General features: G+C 48.6%; 1 protein-coding gene across 2 annotated transcripts in view; it reads left to right on the top strand.

Moving 5' to 3' along the window:
* The window catches only part of TMEM54 (transmembrane protein 54), a 101,243-nt gene extending 95,152 nt beyond the window's left edge, over nucleotides 1-6,091 (top strand). For both annotated transcript variants that reach the window (XM_086955733.1, XM_086955732.1), the window contains exons 5-6: nucleotides 667-789; nucleotides 2,379-6,091. In XM_086955733.1, the coding sequence (XP_086811859.1) occupies nucleotides 667-789; nucleotides 2,379-2,471 (216 nt within the window). In that variant the 3' untranslated portion in view covers nucleotides 2,472-6,091. The remainder of the gene's footprint in view (nucleotides 1-666; nucleotides 790-2,378) is intronic.
* Nucleotides 6,092-15,801: the final 9,710 nt, after the last annotated feature.

The raw sequence follows: 15,801 nt of genomic DNA, 5'->3' as shown, positions 1-15,801 counted from the left end.
GCAACTGAATAGAATGGATGGGTATCAAAGTGGCAAATTCTCATAAGGCTTCACCCACACTAAATTCATAGACTTTACTCAATTAAATCAAATACTAAGCAACCAAGTATGCTTCGAGTTTGTCCCTAATTGTGTAAACTGAACGCTGTGTATCAAAGCTTGCGAATGCAGAAAGAGTCAAAAGGAGGCTTTTGCCAAATTGTTTTGACAACAAGATATGTTCAAACTAAATACGTAGTCTGCAGAGGTCCTTGGGTATCTTGGAGGGTAACCGGTTGAGAACACTTTCATCCCCATGAAATGCACACAAACCATTACGTTGATTTACCATTGTGTGATGTCGCCATTCCTGCAAATTGTGTCTTTGAGCCCCAAATGTATTTTATGTTCTCTCTGCTTTTCAAGCTTTCAGTTGTTTACAGTCTTCTTCACAGAGCAGTTCCCAAACACCTTGCTCCACTATATAGCACCCAAGCACCGCACTGGCTTACATCCTCGCCTTTACCTTTACCGTTGCTGTTGTCTGTCTGAGCTCTTGCCTCCCTCATCCTGCCCTTCTCTAACTCCTCGATCACTCCCTCCAAACACTTTCCCAACACATAACACCTTTCACTGACCGTGGTCTTCATGGAGTGCTTGCCTAACTCTGCTCTCTTTCCTTCACAGAGTACCTCCTTGTGTCTTTGGGCAATCTCCATCTTTCTGGATGTCATTGAGGTCATTTTCAGCGTCCGGTTGTTCCTGCATATCCTCCAACTCTTAGAAGTGAAAATCTGCTCCAAGACCAAGGTATGGTATGGTCTCGCCCAGCTAGTACCTCCTGTAAGCAATCCATTTCTGCTTAGCAATAGACATGGTACCTCACCTCAAGCATCCGACTGTCCTTCATCAGAATAGCTGTGTAATTCTGGTTGTGTCCTTCACATGGACATTCTGACCTGGTTCATGGAAGTAGACCGACTCCGATGTACCCATCACCCTGAAATCACAAACCGAGAGAGCGAGAAACGCCGTAAGAACCAAGGGGACAGGGTCGCAAGAAAGAACCAAATAGGAAAATTCACTTGAAGTGCAAGCTGTGAAAACCTATCTACACAATAAATAAAAATACAGCGTTTATTAGATATAAGCACATGTAGACATAAAAATTATATAAAAATGATGGTGCACAACATAAACAAAACACAAACTCCAAGTCAATGCATCAAATTAAAATGTAAATAAATACAAAGGTATTTGCCATTTTCTATCACAAATCATTGAATTTTAGATCCATATATGTCAATTAAAATATCTTGTCCAAATATACTTATGTCGTCTCGAGCAAAATGGGCATATTTCTTGCCAATAGGCAGATTTCAGGAATTTATATATCTAATATCCGATGTCTGGTTTAAAATAAACCACCAACAACATATTTACTTATTTATATTTTAATATGATGTATTAACTTGGAGTTTGTGTGTTGTAATTAGGTTGTGCATCATACTATGTATATTATATTTTCCTCTACATTTGTTTAGAAAATTATATATGTTTGTATATGTGTTTGCTGTGTAGGAGGTTTTTGCACAATTTGCACTTAAAGTGAGTTCGCCCAGGGTAGTTTTATTGTTTGGTTTGTACCTCTCACTCTGTACTATATCAAATGTGAGGGCCCAGCCTGATAGGGCCGTGGCCCTGAGATGGTTAAGTGTCTTCCAGAGAAAACTGTCATGAGCATAGATTGTCTGTTATAGACACACACCTGCACGGTAGAAGTGTTCCCCTGGAATAGCTGGAAGCAGTGGCATGGTAGCAGTGATCCCTTGGTAGAACTGGGTTCTTGACAGTGAAGCATTGCTCCCTTGCTATCTATGGTTGGGGGAACATGGACGCGCAGCAGTGTTGACCTCTTAGTGGAGAAGTGTGGCTCACTGGTTAGAGCAGGCAGACCCTGAAGCAGAGGTCAGACCCGGGACCAGGGTTCAATTCCCGACGCGGCAGGGTCTTGAGTTCAAATGTCCATGGACTCGATAATTCTCGCTTCGGTGCCTGACCTAATCATGGGTTCACACTCTGCAACTCTGGGCATTAAGCTTGCTTAATCTCCACAATGGCCCCCCTGCGGCGGGATGCCTGGCTTTCACCTTGGGGATGCCCTGTAGGGGCTATCTCGCAGGGAAAAACCAGGACGGGTTCCCAAGGCAAACGCGGAGATACCCCTTCGGGGGTCGATTCTGGCGCTATATAAGAAATATAATAATAATAATAATAATTAGGATTAGTCACCTTGGCATAGTAGCACTGCTTCCTCGATACAGCTGGCCTCCTTCACATTGCCCTTGTGACCATGGAAGTCCTTTTTGCACTCATTCATCCTATCTCTTCTCATGCAGGTCAAGTGGCAGCTACCATCAGAAGAGGCCCAAGCCCTCAACGCCCCAGTCCAGGTGAGAAACATACGCTCTGAAGAGGACTCGTGGCTGTGAGGAGCAGCGGCTTCAGGAACATCTGAGGAGCAACCACTAGTGCATCTGGCCAGGAGCAGATGCTGCATGGTCCTGCATGGAGCATCTACTTTAGGATCATGTTTTTGGGAGGATCTGCCACTGAAGAGCGCCTTTGCACATGGAATGAATGACTGCTGGACCCCGAGCCGACCCAGCAGCAAGTGCCTTGCTTGGAGATTAGTCCTGCATTAAGTGCTCCACTGAACTCTGACCTTGCTGAAACGTCCTCATCATAAACTCAGTGCTCACAGCCACCTACCTGCTTCAGACCACTGACTTCATAACCAGCCTTTTACTCTGAACTCTGACTTTTCAGCAAGCTCATCACCCTGGAGTCTGCCCCTGCTACCAACTCTCTCACCCTGGATTGTAGCCTTGCAGCCAAATCCTATCACTGGATGGTGATCGTGTGGCCAGCACCTCACTTCTCATCCAGGCAATGCTGTCACCTTCTCATCTCTGACTTTGTGGCCAGTTTCTTACCTCTGACTCAGAGCCAGTGCCTAACTTCTTGCTTGTGACCCTGCATGCATCTTTAAATCACCTTGGTTTCCCTCCCTGCAGACATCTCATTTCCTGGCTTGGACTCCACCCTACCGACATCTCACCTCCCTGTACTCCCCCTGCAGACATCTCACCTCCCTGTACTCCCCCTGCAGACATCTCACCTCCCTGTACTCCCCCTGCAGACATCTCACCTCCCTGTACTCCCCCTGCAGACATCTCACCTCGCTGAGCTCCCACACTTCAAACATCTCATCTCCCTGGATTCCTACCCTGAAGACATCTCATCTCCCTGGACTCTGTCCCCTGCAGACATCTTCACAATGCTCTAACACTGCCTCCATCTCGCACCCCTGGATTCAGGCCATGCAACCAGCTCTGCACCTCTCGACTCCGACCATGCAGGCATTTCTTCATTATGGACTGACGTTTCTGCCAGCTCTCTGCTAAGCATGACGAATCTGGAGCAAGCCTCCCAGTGAGTGTCTCTCCAGCAGTCAGCTTCTCACTCTCGACTCTGTGTTACTGCTTAGCCAGTCTCAGCAGCCTGGCCAGGCAGCAGGCAGCGCACACTGCGTGTGTAAAGCACTTAATTTAAATGATATATCACTTGCGCTGCCATGCAATGTTGGATTGCACTAGTGCCTATGTATAAGCGGTGCCTGACGTCAGAACTCTTAAAGTTTTATACGCTGAAGGTGAAACTGTTTCCTAAACTGGAAAAGATTTGGTGTGTATAGAAATAATACGAGAAGTGGCCACAAATAGTCAATTCCTGACATTCTAAAAAGGCAGCAGCACCTATGTGCATGAGGCATGTGGCACGCTTGAATCTTATGATGCAAATAGTAGGGGATCTGCATGTCTTGTCGTTTTGTAGAAACCTTTAGGATCAACCAAGTGTGGGGAAGATACATTTGCTGGGTCATTTTCTGATCACTTGAGTTGCTGCGTTTTGCTGGTTCAAGATTTCTTGGGGAGGTGGAGGGTGAAGGAGGACCAGTAGAAGAGCTGGCATGATGATGCTGCCCCCAGAGGAATCCAGGAGAGGTCGTCATGGGTCATGAATGTGAGGATCAGGATCCTGAATCAGTAACGAGGCTCTTTTTGAAGGGGCACTTTAGACCCAATATCACTTGCTATTGAGATGTACTGCAGGAGCTGTTGGCCATGAAGGGTTCAGGTGGGCATATGGATGCCAACAGCACCCAGAGTCTGATCATACTGGTGCTGGCCGTGCTTTTTCTACCTCTCAATGTCCATGGGCGACGCATATCAGTTTTGGCCAAATTGGAGATGGTGGTCTCGCTACAGGCATGGCCCTTTAGTATTGAACAATCTACTGCACTAAAAGGTACCCATTGGCCAAGGATGAGGCTCGTAAACTATATTAATTTCCCCAACACTTTTTAACAGTCAGAGCAGGAGTGCACTTTTAGAGCTATGTCTTGGTGGGATTCTGATTGGACGAGACTGAACGCCATCAAATGCTCTGTGTTTTTCCCAATTGGACCAACATCTTTTTCTGAGGATCTTGGCAAGGCTCTGCAGATTGGCTGTTGGTTGGCAAAGTTCAGCTGTACACGAGTCAAGGCTTTCTTTGTCTTAGCAGGTGTGAAATTGCTGTCTGTAGTTATTGTGGTGTGATGCCTCGTGCACAGAAGGTATGAGCTGGTGGGACAATGGATCTCCCACATCCTTTTAAACATAGGGTCTGGTAGGTAGCATACCTCTAATGTATCTGTGTGTGCAGGGTGAATCGCATTAGACAGAGAGGATATAGTTTGAAGTGGAGCTGTCTGCTCTGCTGAGATTGAAATGGTGGTTTGTGAGTCTCCTTCAGTATTGAAAGACTAAATTTCTATCACGCATTGTTTTTCTCCTGATAGTAGTTCAGTATTTTGTCAATGAAGGAATTCGATATCTTGGGGGCGTCCTTGAGAAACAAAGGATGTCTGCTGATGTGAGTATTTGAAAATGGTGCTTTTGCGCACTATAAAGTTTGAGTTATTCTGTTTGTAACCTGGGCATGTTGTTCTGCAGTGTATTCCATCTTGTGTTTTAAAACTGCTGACTGCAGAATTTATGCCTTCCTAAAATATAATGGTCTCCTTTTCGTGGACTCCATCTTATATTGTGGTTGTTTTAAAACCACGAGTAGTTAATCGCTGTACTGGTGTTCATTATGCTTTGTGTAGCTTGGGCTGTAGCACCATTGCCACTATGACATTTGCAGGTATCGAAATTGGATTGAAACCATTTTAGTGTTCTGGGGTGAGTTATTGTGGTAATGACATCCAGTTGGATATGGCCAAATTGTATGTGGGTTGTCTTTTGTGCAGTTTCTTGCAGTAACACAATCTGAATTGGTTTGTGATAGCTCAAGTTATGCCCAGAGAAGGGGATTGCCGTTGGTATGAGCGGAGAGGGCAACCTGCTGTGTAGGTGGGCTTGTATTCTGCTTGCTTTCACTTGATGGTCTCTTTGGAGGGATGGTGGGTTGGTTCGGTTTCTTAGGGTTCTGCTTCGCAGTACAAAGCTGTTCGCTCCCCCACTGGACTGCGGAGCTTGCGGGCGTGCCATTATGTGGGGGTGATGGCCACAAAGGACACCGGATATATTGCACACATGGAACAATCTGTAACTTTATTACAAAGTAACTCATGTGAAGAGTGGACAAGCCTGGTCTGTGCTGGTGTCTGCTGAGCGCAGACCAGAAAGGAAGTTGTTGGGGTCTGTCTCTGTTCCATCCCCTCTCCCAAATACATACCGGTATGGAGTAGCTCACGGTGGTATCGGCTACCCACTGGACTGTAATGACCGCAATATAATGTTAATAAAACTAATAATTCTGTGTGTTCTTGATGTACCTCTGATTCCATTGTAAGGTATAAAGATTTTACGTTATTTTTGTGGCTAAGGCTATAAATTATGTGGCTGCCCTGAGATCACTTCATGGGTAATGGAAAATCTAGTTTTTTCCCGATTTAACGTATGCTATTTGTCATATGTTTCGTCTTGTCTCTTACTTATGCCACATTATAAGTGTTTTTTTTAATATGAGATCATTTTATATTAAACGCTGGTTTCTAGAACAAGAGCTCTGGCTTTACTGAATGAATACACAGCCGGAATCCGGCACAGTTGGGAGGGCAGAGCATTTTAGATTTTAGAGCAAACAGGCTCTTTCCCATCCATGGCAAACTTTCAGAGGCACCAACCTTACTGGCCCTTCTGCACTGATAACGCACTTTACTGAAAGTGTCGGCTAGTGTGGTAACGAATCGAGGTTGAAGAATCCGTGAGTCACAAGCTTCATCTGTGAATGCACAATTCACAATTCACAGCGTGCAATGGAAGTGAACTACAGCAAAGCCCACATCTACCATTTTACCAGAGGTTATTTGCAACCTTATTGACTATTAACTACTCGTGTTTTTCCTCCTACCCTTGCTGGATGGTTTAACCACAATGAGGAGGGGCGGGGAGTGAATGAAGATGATGCGGTGGGCATGTCTTCTAAGAGCACACTGTTACAGCCGCACAATCAGTACAACTGTAAACTTGCAGGATGTTCATTCCTGTCTGACATTACAGTCTTGACAATGATGAAAGATGAGGTACTCAGGTGTGCCAAGTAGGAAAACCTTTTGCCACAAGTAGTCACCGCTTGCCAGGCTCTAGAAAGCATGTCTAATAAACTAATGCTGCAACAGGACACTTGATACACCTGTGTTCTGCAGCTTGATTTGTATTATTGATTTACAAAAACGCCCGAATCAATCATTCCACCTAGAAAATGTTGATCTGATTGTAGGTGATGGTTTGTCAGAAAAATCTTACCATTTCTATCAGTGCGGGAAAGGATGTGTTTACTGGCACGCCTTCGGCTGCTTGGTGCAGGTGCTCATTAAACTTTTAGAAACTATTCAAATCCAGTCGCTAGAGGGGCAGGTGCAGGCGACTACAAAACAAACAATTCTATGACTGATATTAAATTGCAAATCTAGTGTTGCAGGTATATGCACCTCTCCCTTCTGATAGTCCTCTGTCCCTCTCGTATTCGCTTCCTCTCCCTTTGGTTGTTGCTTATACGCCACCCTCTTCCGTATCCTTTGCATCTCTGCTCCTGCTGCCACATCCTTTCTCCACACTGTGGTGGTTGCTATGAAGCAGGCTTCTCCAAGGAATAGCTAGCGCTCCATCTACCTGCAGGTAGCTCTCCCGTGTGCAGCTCAACCTGCTATATTAGAAGCTCTTGCTTGGTTGAATTTCTATGTACACCTAGATTGAGAGCAATGTTCCCTCTAATTTTTTTCCTCTGTGTGCGGAAGTTTAGGGTCTCTGTGCGCTGCAGCCATGGCTATGTGCGCCAGAAACCAGACCGCGCGTGTGTGCAGCACCAAATATCCCTCCAAACTTTTGTTTAAAAAAACTGAAAAGACAGTGCATTTCCACACACACGGCGCCACCTTCAGGGTCTTAAGGCAGATCTGCAATTTGGATACACATTAACATTGAATACTAACTCAATGGACCACTTGAGAGGTCTGAAATCACCATGCTCTTGTTGACAGATGATAGGGTGGATGAAGTGAGTGAACATCTCCCTGACATTCTGACTACCCAAGAGCATGATGGGTCAGTAGAGGGTGTAAGAATCTCCCCTACTCTGACCGCCAGTTACTGGGGCAGTTCTCTTGACTGTTCTCTCTCACCCCTGGGCTTACACATTTGCATACCCTCAACATACATAAATATAGGTGACACTAGGTCTGTTAGGAACAACATGTACACATTGTCAGACAAGGTGAAAGCTAGATAAGGTTTTCAAGATGCTGTCCTTAGTGGTGACTGTGCCCTCGAGCAGTCCCTGTTCCAGATGGGTGGTGCTGGTACAAAAAGCTGTGAGATTTTTCTTGCATTGTCTTTTCACTTTATGACTGTTTAAAGTACTGCAGAAATGCTTTCCGCGTTGCCTCTAAGTTAAACCTGATTGCTTTGTTGCAAGCTACCAGAGAGTTGAAAACAAGTTAATTTTAACTTTGCTTGTTTTTTATCCTTACAGAGATTGTGGTCGATGTTTCAGTAGGGTTACACCCCCCTCAACCAGTAACCCAAATTCTAGCAATATCCTTATTCTCAAGTAAAATCTCTAAATTAAAAGCAGATTTTTCTCCTCAAATATCATAACCACCTGTTTACACCTCAAAATAGATCTACTTTTGTTGAGTGCCAATTGCAGGACCTGTCTGATATAATTAAATCAATGCACCTTACATATTACTTTGGTGATGTTTTACCCACAAACATAATTAAAACGACCTTCTGCCGGCTAAAACCTCATGGACTGGCTATGGGAAAGACCTCGGTGTGTCAGGAACTTTCCCCAATGGACTGAAGCTGGACCAGATCATGCATATCCTGAGAAAGCCAAATGCAGACCCTGATTCTCTAGACAACTACAAACCCTTATCTAACCTACCTTTGCTTGGCACAGTCATTGAAAAATGTGTTGCTCTCCAATGTAACAAATACCATTAGGAAAATGCTGTGCTTTCTCCCTGCCAATCTGCCTTTATAGAAGGCCACAGCACCAAAACAGTGACAATAAGAGTGCTTAACCCCTTCCACACTCATGACGAGCTGGGCTCGTCATGGTGTAGCCTCCTCAAACACTGATGACGAGCCCAGCTCGTCATAAAACAATGAAAAAGAACAATTTGCAGCACAGAGGGGGAAAACGCATAGCAGCCATGGAGTTAATGATATTCACCGTATGTTCGATGAAGGAGAGGCGTGCATACTGGTATTGACATATTTGTCAACGACCTGCAGCACAGTGGACCATTTTAGTGGGCAGACTAGATTGGAATACAAGGATATTGTGCTAAAATGGGCCAGATGGCTCCTCTTGGATTACTCTCATTTAATCAAACTGGAATTTTCTGTCACAATGAAAATAGATTTCCTGAGGTATACCACAACGATCTACTCCTTCCCCAGTCCTGTTCAATCTTTATGTTGAGCCTCTAAACTAGCGTCTCAAAACTATGGCATACATTTGTACAAATACATTGACAACTCACACGTGTTTATAAAGAGGTTTTTCTATTCACAATCCACACACACTCCAGGGATGTTCGAAGAAATTATATGTTTGGATATCAGAAATTTGTCAATCTCTCTTATTCCCTCCCGAATTACTAATTAATCTCCCATAAATCGAAGAATAAGATAACACCTAATCTGTTCGCTGAACGTTGCAAATGTAACCTCCCCCTCAGATACAGTCAAATTACTAGGAATTTGGATGAACATGATTGCTACCACAGGTAAATAAACTTGTGCATTCTGCAAATTATAATCTTCACAAACTAAAGAGAATTACATTTATTTTCTCAAATGACCAGCCCTAGTCAACAGCCCATGCCCTAATCATCTCAAGATTTGATGTGAAAAATGTCTTCCTAGCAGGCTTTCTACATAGGTGTTCCTGTCCCCCCTCTAGGGTATCCTCCATCTTACTGCCAGCTTAATTGCAGGGAGGAATGAATCTGATCACGTTAACACAGATCTGAGTGATCGACATTGACTACCCTTAGAATCGGGGGTACATTTTGAACTCTACTGTGTCACCCCGCTGATCTTTTTGGGCAGATCGAGACAGTTCATGGGCAAAAACTCATTTATTTTGAAAACCCCAAAATTTGAAATCTCAAATACTAAAGCAATTCCTTTCCGACTCTGCTATTACCACCTTGAGCTCCATCCCTCCACATCTAAGATAAGCCCTGAACATTCTTTCTTTCTGAAAAAGTCTAGAGACTCACCTTTTCAATAATTTTTTGCTCAAAATAGGCCCCAATACAAGCGATTAGCATTAAGACCTTCTCCAGTGCTCCAAGTTGTTTTTCATGACACCTAGGGGCAGATTTACAAGCCCCCAGCGCCACAAGTATGTCACTTTTTGTGACGTACTGGTGGCGCAGGGGGCCCCTCCATATTTACAAGGACAAGAAAAGCCATCCTGCGTGAGTTTTCCTCTCCTTGGAAATACAACCCCTTCACAAGCAGCACTTTGCGTTGAAGGGGCGTTCTATGGGTGTTGCTTTGGGTGTTCCCACGCAACACCCATGTAACAAGACACATCTCCGGATCTATGAGAAATTGTGAATCTGGAGATGCGTCTGAAAGATGTGCAACCTTAGAGGTGGCGTCACGAGGCGCAACGAGGATGAATGTTTTAATTTGTCCTCGTTTTTCCCTCTTTCAATACGTGCTGCATTCTACAGCACGCATTGAAAGAAGAGAATGCCTGTAGTGATTGTTTTTGTGCAGTAAGGGGCACCTTCCTGCACAAAAACAATCTCCCCACGACACCGGCATCCTTGCACCATGGTGCAAGGGTGCCTGCACCAGCCCATGGCTGCAGTTTGTGCACCTGCGCTGAGAGATGCACAGAGATGCAACATATTCTTGTTAATATGTTGCATCCATGTGCTTAGGAAGTGCGCAGCAGGGAGCAGCCAAACCGCTTGTGGTGCCGCGCTGCAGTACTTCCTTGTAGATCTGCCCCCTAGTTTCTTGTCTCATTTCTCTCAGATACTGGTGCACCCACAGATTCTTAGTCTATTTGTTCCTTTAGTCCCTTGTACCACAACCTCAACCTTCACTTCTTTCTACTCATTGTTTCCATTGCTCCTTCTTGACCATGTCCTTGTTTCTCCCTCACTCCCCGACCCCACCCCTCCCACCCCCTCTCTCTCCGGGCCTGAAAGCAGGTCCGTGCAGAGAGGGCCCCCAAAACGTCAGTGGGAGGACCCAGCTAGCCAAACCCCAATGAACATTTGTGACATATGAAAGACTAATTTAATTTGAATTAAATTTATTTGCATGAGTTAATTAAAAGTTTTACAAAAAGAATACAAACTTTAAAAGGACTACGAATCAGTTTGTACAGATGTATAAGTAAATTTAGAGCCTGCCTTGCTTTTTCCCGTGTTGAACCCTCAACAAACGATTGCTCTATTGTTTGGGGGAGGTGGGTTATATCATTGTAACTGTTACTTGGGACACATTCGAGCGGAATAAAGTGCTGGTGCTGTGTTATATTCTCTAAGATCATGAAAAGTTAAGGCGCATTGAAGTTTGCTCAAACTAGCGTTCTTAGTTCAGTGATAGTTGTGGTTCAAATAAGGTTACTCTGGGCTCCTGCAAAGAGCCTGCCTTTGGGGATGCGAGGTGAGGCAATAACAGCATGAGACCAGGATGTTACTTCAACTCTTTCGGTGTCCTTGGGAAGCCAGTGCTGTGGGCGAAATTATTTGTCTCCCACTTCCTTTGTGTGGATAGCTCGATATCAATTTCTGGACTTTGTAGGGATGTTCGAAACTGCCCAGGCGCTGGTGCGTGCCTTTTTGTTTCATAAATAATTGCCTGAGTAGAATTATCCTTTCGTGGATCATGACAGGACAACAGCACAAAAGGTGCAGACATGATTTATGTTTATGATTGCATAACCTGCAAGTGCGCCTCCATTGTGTTGGAAGACCAAACGCCCCCACATCACATTCTGCAGTGAAGACCCCATTATCTTTCGATACACCAATGTTTCCCATACCCATGGTTTTACAATTTATATTCGAATTTGCTGCCTCTGTATCGATTGCGGTAGGAGCACAGTTCTCTATCACTGTTTGCTGCAGATGCACTATACAAAAAACAGATGAATAAATGAAAGTTTGCTACGACCTTCAAACACGACGTGTGCTTTAGCACATGCCGTGTTTGACACTATGCATTCCTTTCCTTACAGTGCACCGCTGCGGGGCTGATTGTGGGCCATTAAGTTAGTATTCAATGTTAATTGCAGCCCGTGTGCGTTGCAATTAACATTGAATGCTAACTCAATGGCCCACAATCAGCCCCGCAGCAGTGCACTGTAAGGAAAGGAATGCAGCAAGTGCAAGGCCATTTGCACACCCTCCCAAAACCCACATATCTGCCGCTCCGTCTGTTCTTGTGTCCAGCAAACGATCGGTTTTTGCGCCGCTCGCATTTTAAAAGCGGCGGCGTGACCTGTATCAGGATGTGCGTGCTGAATAATGAGCACTGCGCGCTAGGGGTGCCTTCAATGCGCGCGCGCTCAGCCGCGCGGGTTATTGGGAACAGTGATTGAGAGTGTGAATTGGAGACCAGAATGTTTGCATTTTCAGAATTCATATGTTTATGTATATAGAAAATGAATATTTCTAAAATATATTTCAAGCGGAATTTGGAGTGATAAATCATGTGGCATTTGGGAGATTTCAGCACCTTCTTCCACCACAAGATCAGGCTTTTCTACGACAGCTTCAACACTCAAGACCCTCCTATCAAGCCCAACACCACTGCACCCAACCACACCTCTCCCCAACAGATTCTGCACAATTGGACCCCGCTCACCACGGACGCACTCAAGACCATGAAGAGCATCCACTCCGGCGCCCCCTGAGTCCTATGTCTGCACCACATCTTCCACAGAGCAGCCAGTGTCATCGCCCTGAACTCTGCCACACTTTTGACTAACCCATCCAGACAGCCACCTTCCGCAGCGACTGGAAACACAATGAGATCAACCCTCTACTAAAGAAACCATCTGCCGTCCCAACAGACCTCAAGAAATTCAGACCCATTTTCTTTCTCCCCTTCCAAGGCAAGGTCATCGAGAAGGCAATCATGGGGCGTGGCCAGCCAGGCAACATGACGGACGCAACTCTTTAGAGCTCCGTCCATGGGGCCCTGAATTCTCCTGCAGTTCTCCTGGGAGAGTGGTTTTGACTCTTATGCACCGGGCGGAACAGACGTGGTACCGGTTGAGGAGTCTGCCGGTGTGTGCAGCGTCAGAGTCTGGGGCCGCGGCGGAGAGGAGCCGGCTGCCGGTCTGCAGGGGGCGGCGGATTCATAACGGTGCGAAATTTGCCCGGGCCTCGCTGAGTAGGAGAGCTCCCGGCTCCGGCGCGGAGGTGGAGGCAGGGAGAGCCTAGACCGATCCGCGCTGCGGTGCCTAGCGCAGCCCGGCGGATAGCAGAGGCGCCCCTGGTCAGAGCAGTGGGGTGGCCAAGTAAATTGGCTGGGACCTTGCCGGGCGGAGAGGCTCCCAGCTCCGGCACCGAGGCGAAGGAGGAGAGAGCAGAGTCCGATTGGCGTTGCGGACCCCAGCGCAGCCAGGTGGTGAGCAGAGGTGCCCCTGGTGCGAGCGGCGAGGCGGCAGAAGGTGCCCCGGGCAGCCAAGAGGAGAGGCTCTGAGGTGACCGGTCCTGCGCAGCGGAGGAAGGCGCGCCACACCGCGGTGCAAGAGCACCATACTGCGCGCCCATAGGAGAGGCCTGGAGGAGGGCAGGGGTGAGCCTTCACCCTTTGGAGGGCTTAGATTGTGGCCGGCATTGGAGTGGACAGTTAGGCAAGAGGCTGCAGCACGCCAGCTCGGTCGTTGGAGTGCCCTGAGAGCCGGCGGCGGGGCTGCGACAGCGGAGATGACTTGCTGGACTCCTGCGGTGCACAGTGGTGGCCAAGCGGCGGCCAGCAGGGGAGAGGCTCAAACCCAGAGAGCGGCGGTGGTCCCTTACCTGGTGAGTCATTGGAAATCAGGGGGGCGCAACACACTGGGCTTCTCAGAATTGTGGAGGTGCTGCGGACTACAGCGGGAACCCAGGGACTTGACGAGGTGGTGGAAGCTGGGACTACTAGGAGCGGGATGCGCGACAGGCAGCGGACCCTGTTCTCCCAAGCGCCATTTTGACTAGGACGCCATTTTGCATCGTCCCACGAAGCGGGGCCCTGTCCCTCGGACTGCATCAGTGGCCCCTTCTGAGCGGGGCACCATTAAATATTGAGGCCGCTACCACAGCGCAGGACTGAGAGAGAGAGGGGGGACCCCCCTGTGGTGGCTGTGTTTCGCTGCACCAGTGGCGGCCTGAGGGTCGTGAGCAGGCCCAGAGACCGTGACGGAGCCCCAACAGACCCCGGCGGTGCAGGAAGAAGGCCCAGTGGCGACCGGTAAGAACGCGGCCTGGCGCTGGTGGGCACACGCACCATGAGCTCGGCCGGCACTCGCTGACAACTGGGGCGCTCCCGAGGCCTAGAGCGCGGGAAACTGACTTCCTGACAGCTGCGGGCCATTGGACCCTGAAGAGAGAGACCGGCGCAGCGGCGGTTGAGACAGAGGGGTGACGAGGGCGAGGCAGGCGGCGGACCTAGCTGCCCGGGCTTAGCACTCACTCGTGACCACAGGGCGAGGGTCTCTCCTCCCCCCGGAAGTCCATCAGATGTGCATGCTTCTTACTGACACCCCGGACGCAGTGGCCGAATAGGCGGTGACGGCCCAGGTGAAGGAAAATCTCTGCACCGCTGCGGTGGCGGGGCGCCCGCGGGAACTCTACGACCTACATCTACATAGCCCCTGCGAGGAGGACACACGCTGAGGGATTGGAACCGGACTGTCCTCTGGCGCCTAGACGTCGTGCCCTGCTGGGGACGGTGCAGCCGGGTCTGTGGGTCGCTGACTGGCACGCACCACTGACCCTCCTGACAAGCGCGGCAGAACTGGTGATTTGTGGGCCTCTGCGCCGCTGCTGCTGGTCCGGAGCCGGGAGCGTCGATGCCCACGGCGAAGCAACTGCAATGGGCAGGCTGCGTGACAAATCACAGACTAAGCAACAGGGCTCGGGTGGCCCGGACACACCACAAGATCAGCGGAGGGCTGGTATGGAACCTGTGGGAACCCTAGCAGCCAAAATGGACACTGTCTTAGCGGCGGTGGAGCGCATTGGAACCGCCTTAGCACAAACTAAGACTTTCCCTGGAAGACCGACTCGATAAAGTCACCTCCAACTTCACGTTGTTGCATGCGGACCACCGCAAATTGTCGGAGTCAGTCGCCGTGCAGCGCCAAACAGTCCAGTACTTGCAGCCGGTGGTGCACAGCCACGCCTCTGCTCTACAGGACCTAATAGACGGGGTTCACGCACTAGAGGATCGCGCAGAGGATGCGGAAGGGTGCAGCAATGTTCGGGTAGTGGGCATGCCAGAAGGGGAAGAAGGGAAGAATCCCGAACAGTACAGAGGCTGGCTGAGGACGCTTCTACCGGTTGGAACGCTGTCGCCACACTTCGTGGTGGAAAGAGCTCACAGGGTGCCTGCGCAAGCCCAAAGACCCGGGACTCTGCCCGCCCGTTCCTCTTCAAGCTCCTTAACTATAGAGACCGGGACGCGGTGCTCCGTGAAACTCGGAAGTTGGGGGACATCAAGGTGGGCAACAGCCAGGTCCTGTTCTTCCCGGACTACACGGCGACTGTGCAGAGGAGGCGCGGCTCGTACCTGGCAGTGAAGAAACAACTGCGAATACTGGAGTTACCCTACTTCCTTACTCTTCCCGTCACGCCTAAGAGTGGTCACCAAAGAGGGCACGCGCTTCTTCGAGGCCCCGTCGGAAGTCTGGGACTGGCTGGAAGAAACAGGGCGATGGTCGGGACCGCGACCGATGGGCCCGGAGGAGGGCGAATGGCAGGAACAACGCTCTAGGAGGCGGAGGAGGGAGAGGGGAGCCCGGCAGAACACAGGTTTGGGGCAGGCAGCCCCGAGCCCGGAGAAAATGCGGCAGGAAAGACAGGAAGCCCTGGAGGCGGTGGCGACACTGGGCGCGGTGACTATCAGCAATGACCTAGGCCAGCGGACCATCGTCGCCATCCACGGAGATGTCAGACGACATTGCTATGCCCGTGGTCACGCCTCAGACAGTGTGACCGGAGCCGGCCTTGGGACA

Source organism: Lissotriton vulgaris, chromosome 2_1, assembly GCF_964263255.1.
Source record: "Lissotriton vulgaris chromosome 2_1, aLisVul1.2, whole genome shotgun sequence".
Classification (NCBI taxonomy): domain Eukaryota; kingdom Metazoa; phylum Chordata; class Amphibia; order Caudata; family Salamandridae; genus Lissotriton; species Lissotriton vulgaris.
The sequence above is the reverse complement of the archived record's forward strand: the minus strand, read 5'-3'. Positions and strand labels throughout refer to the sequence as shown.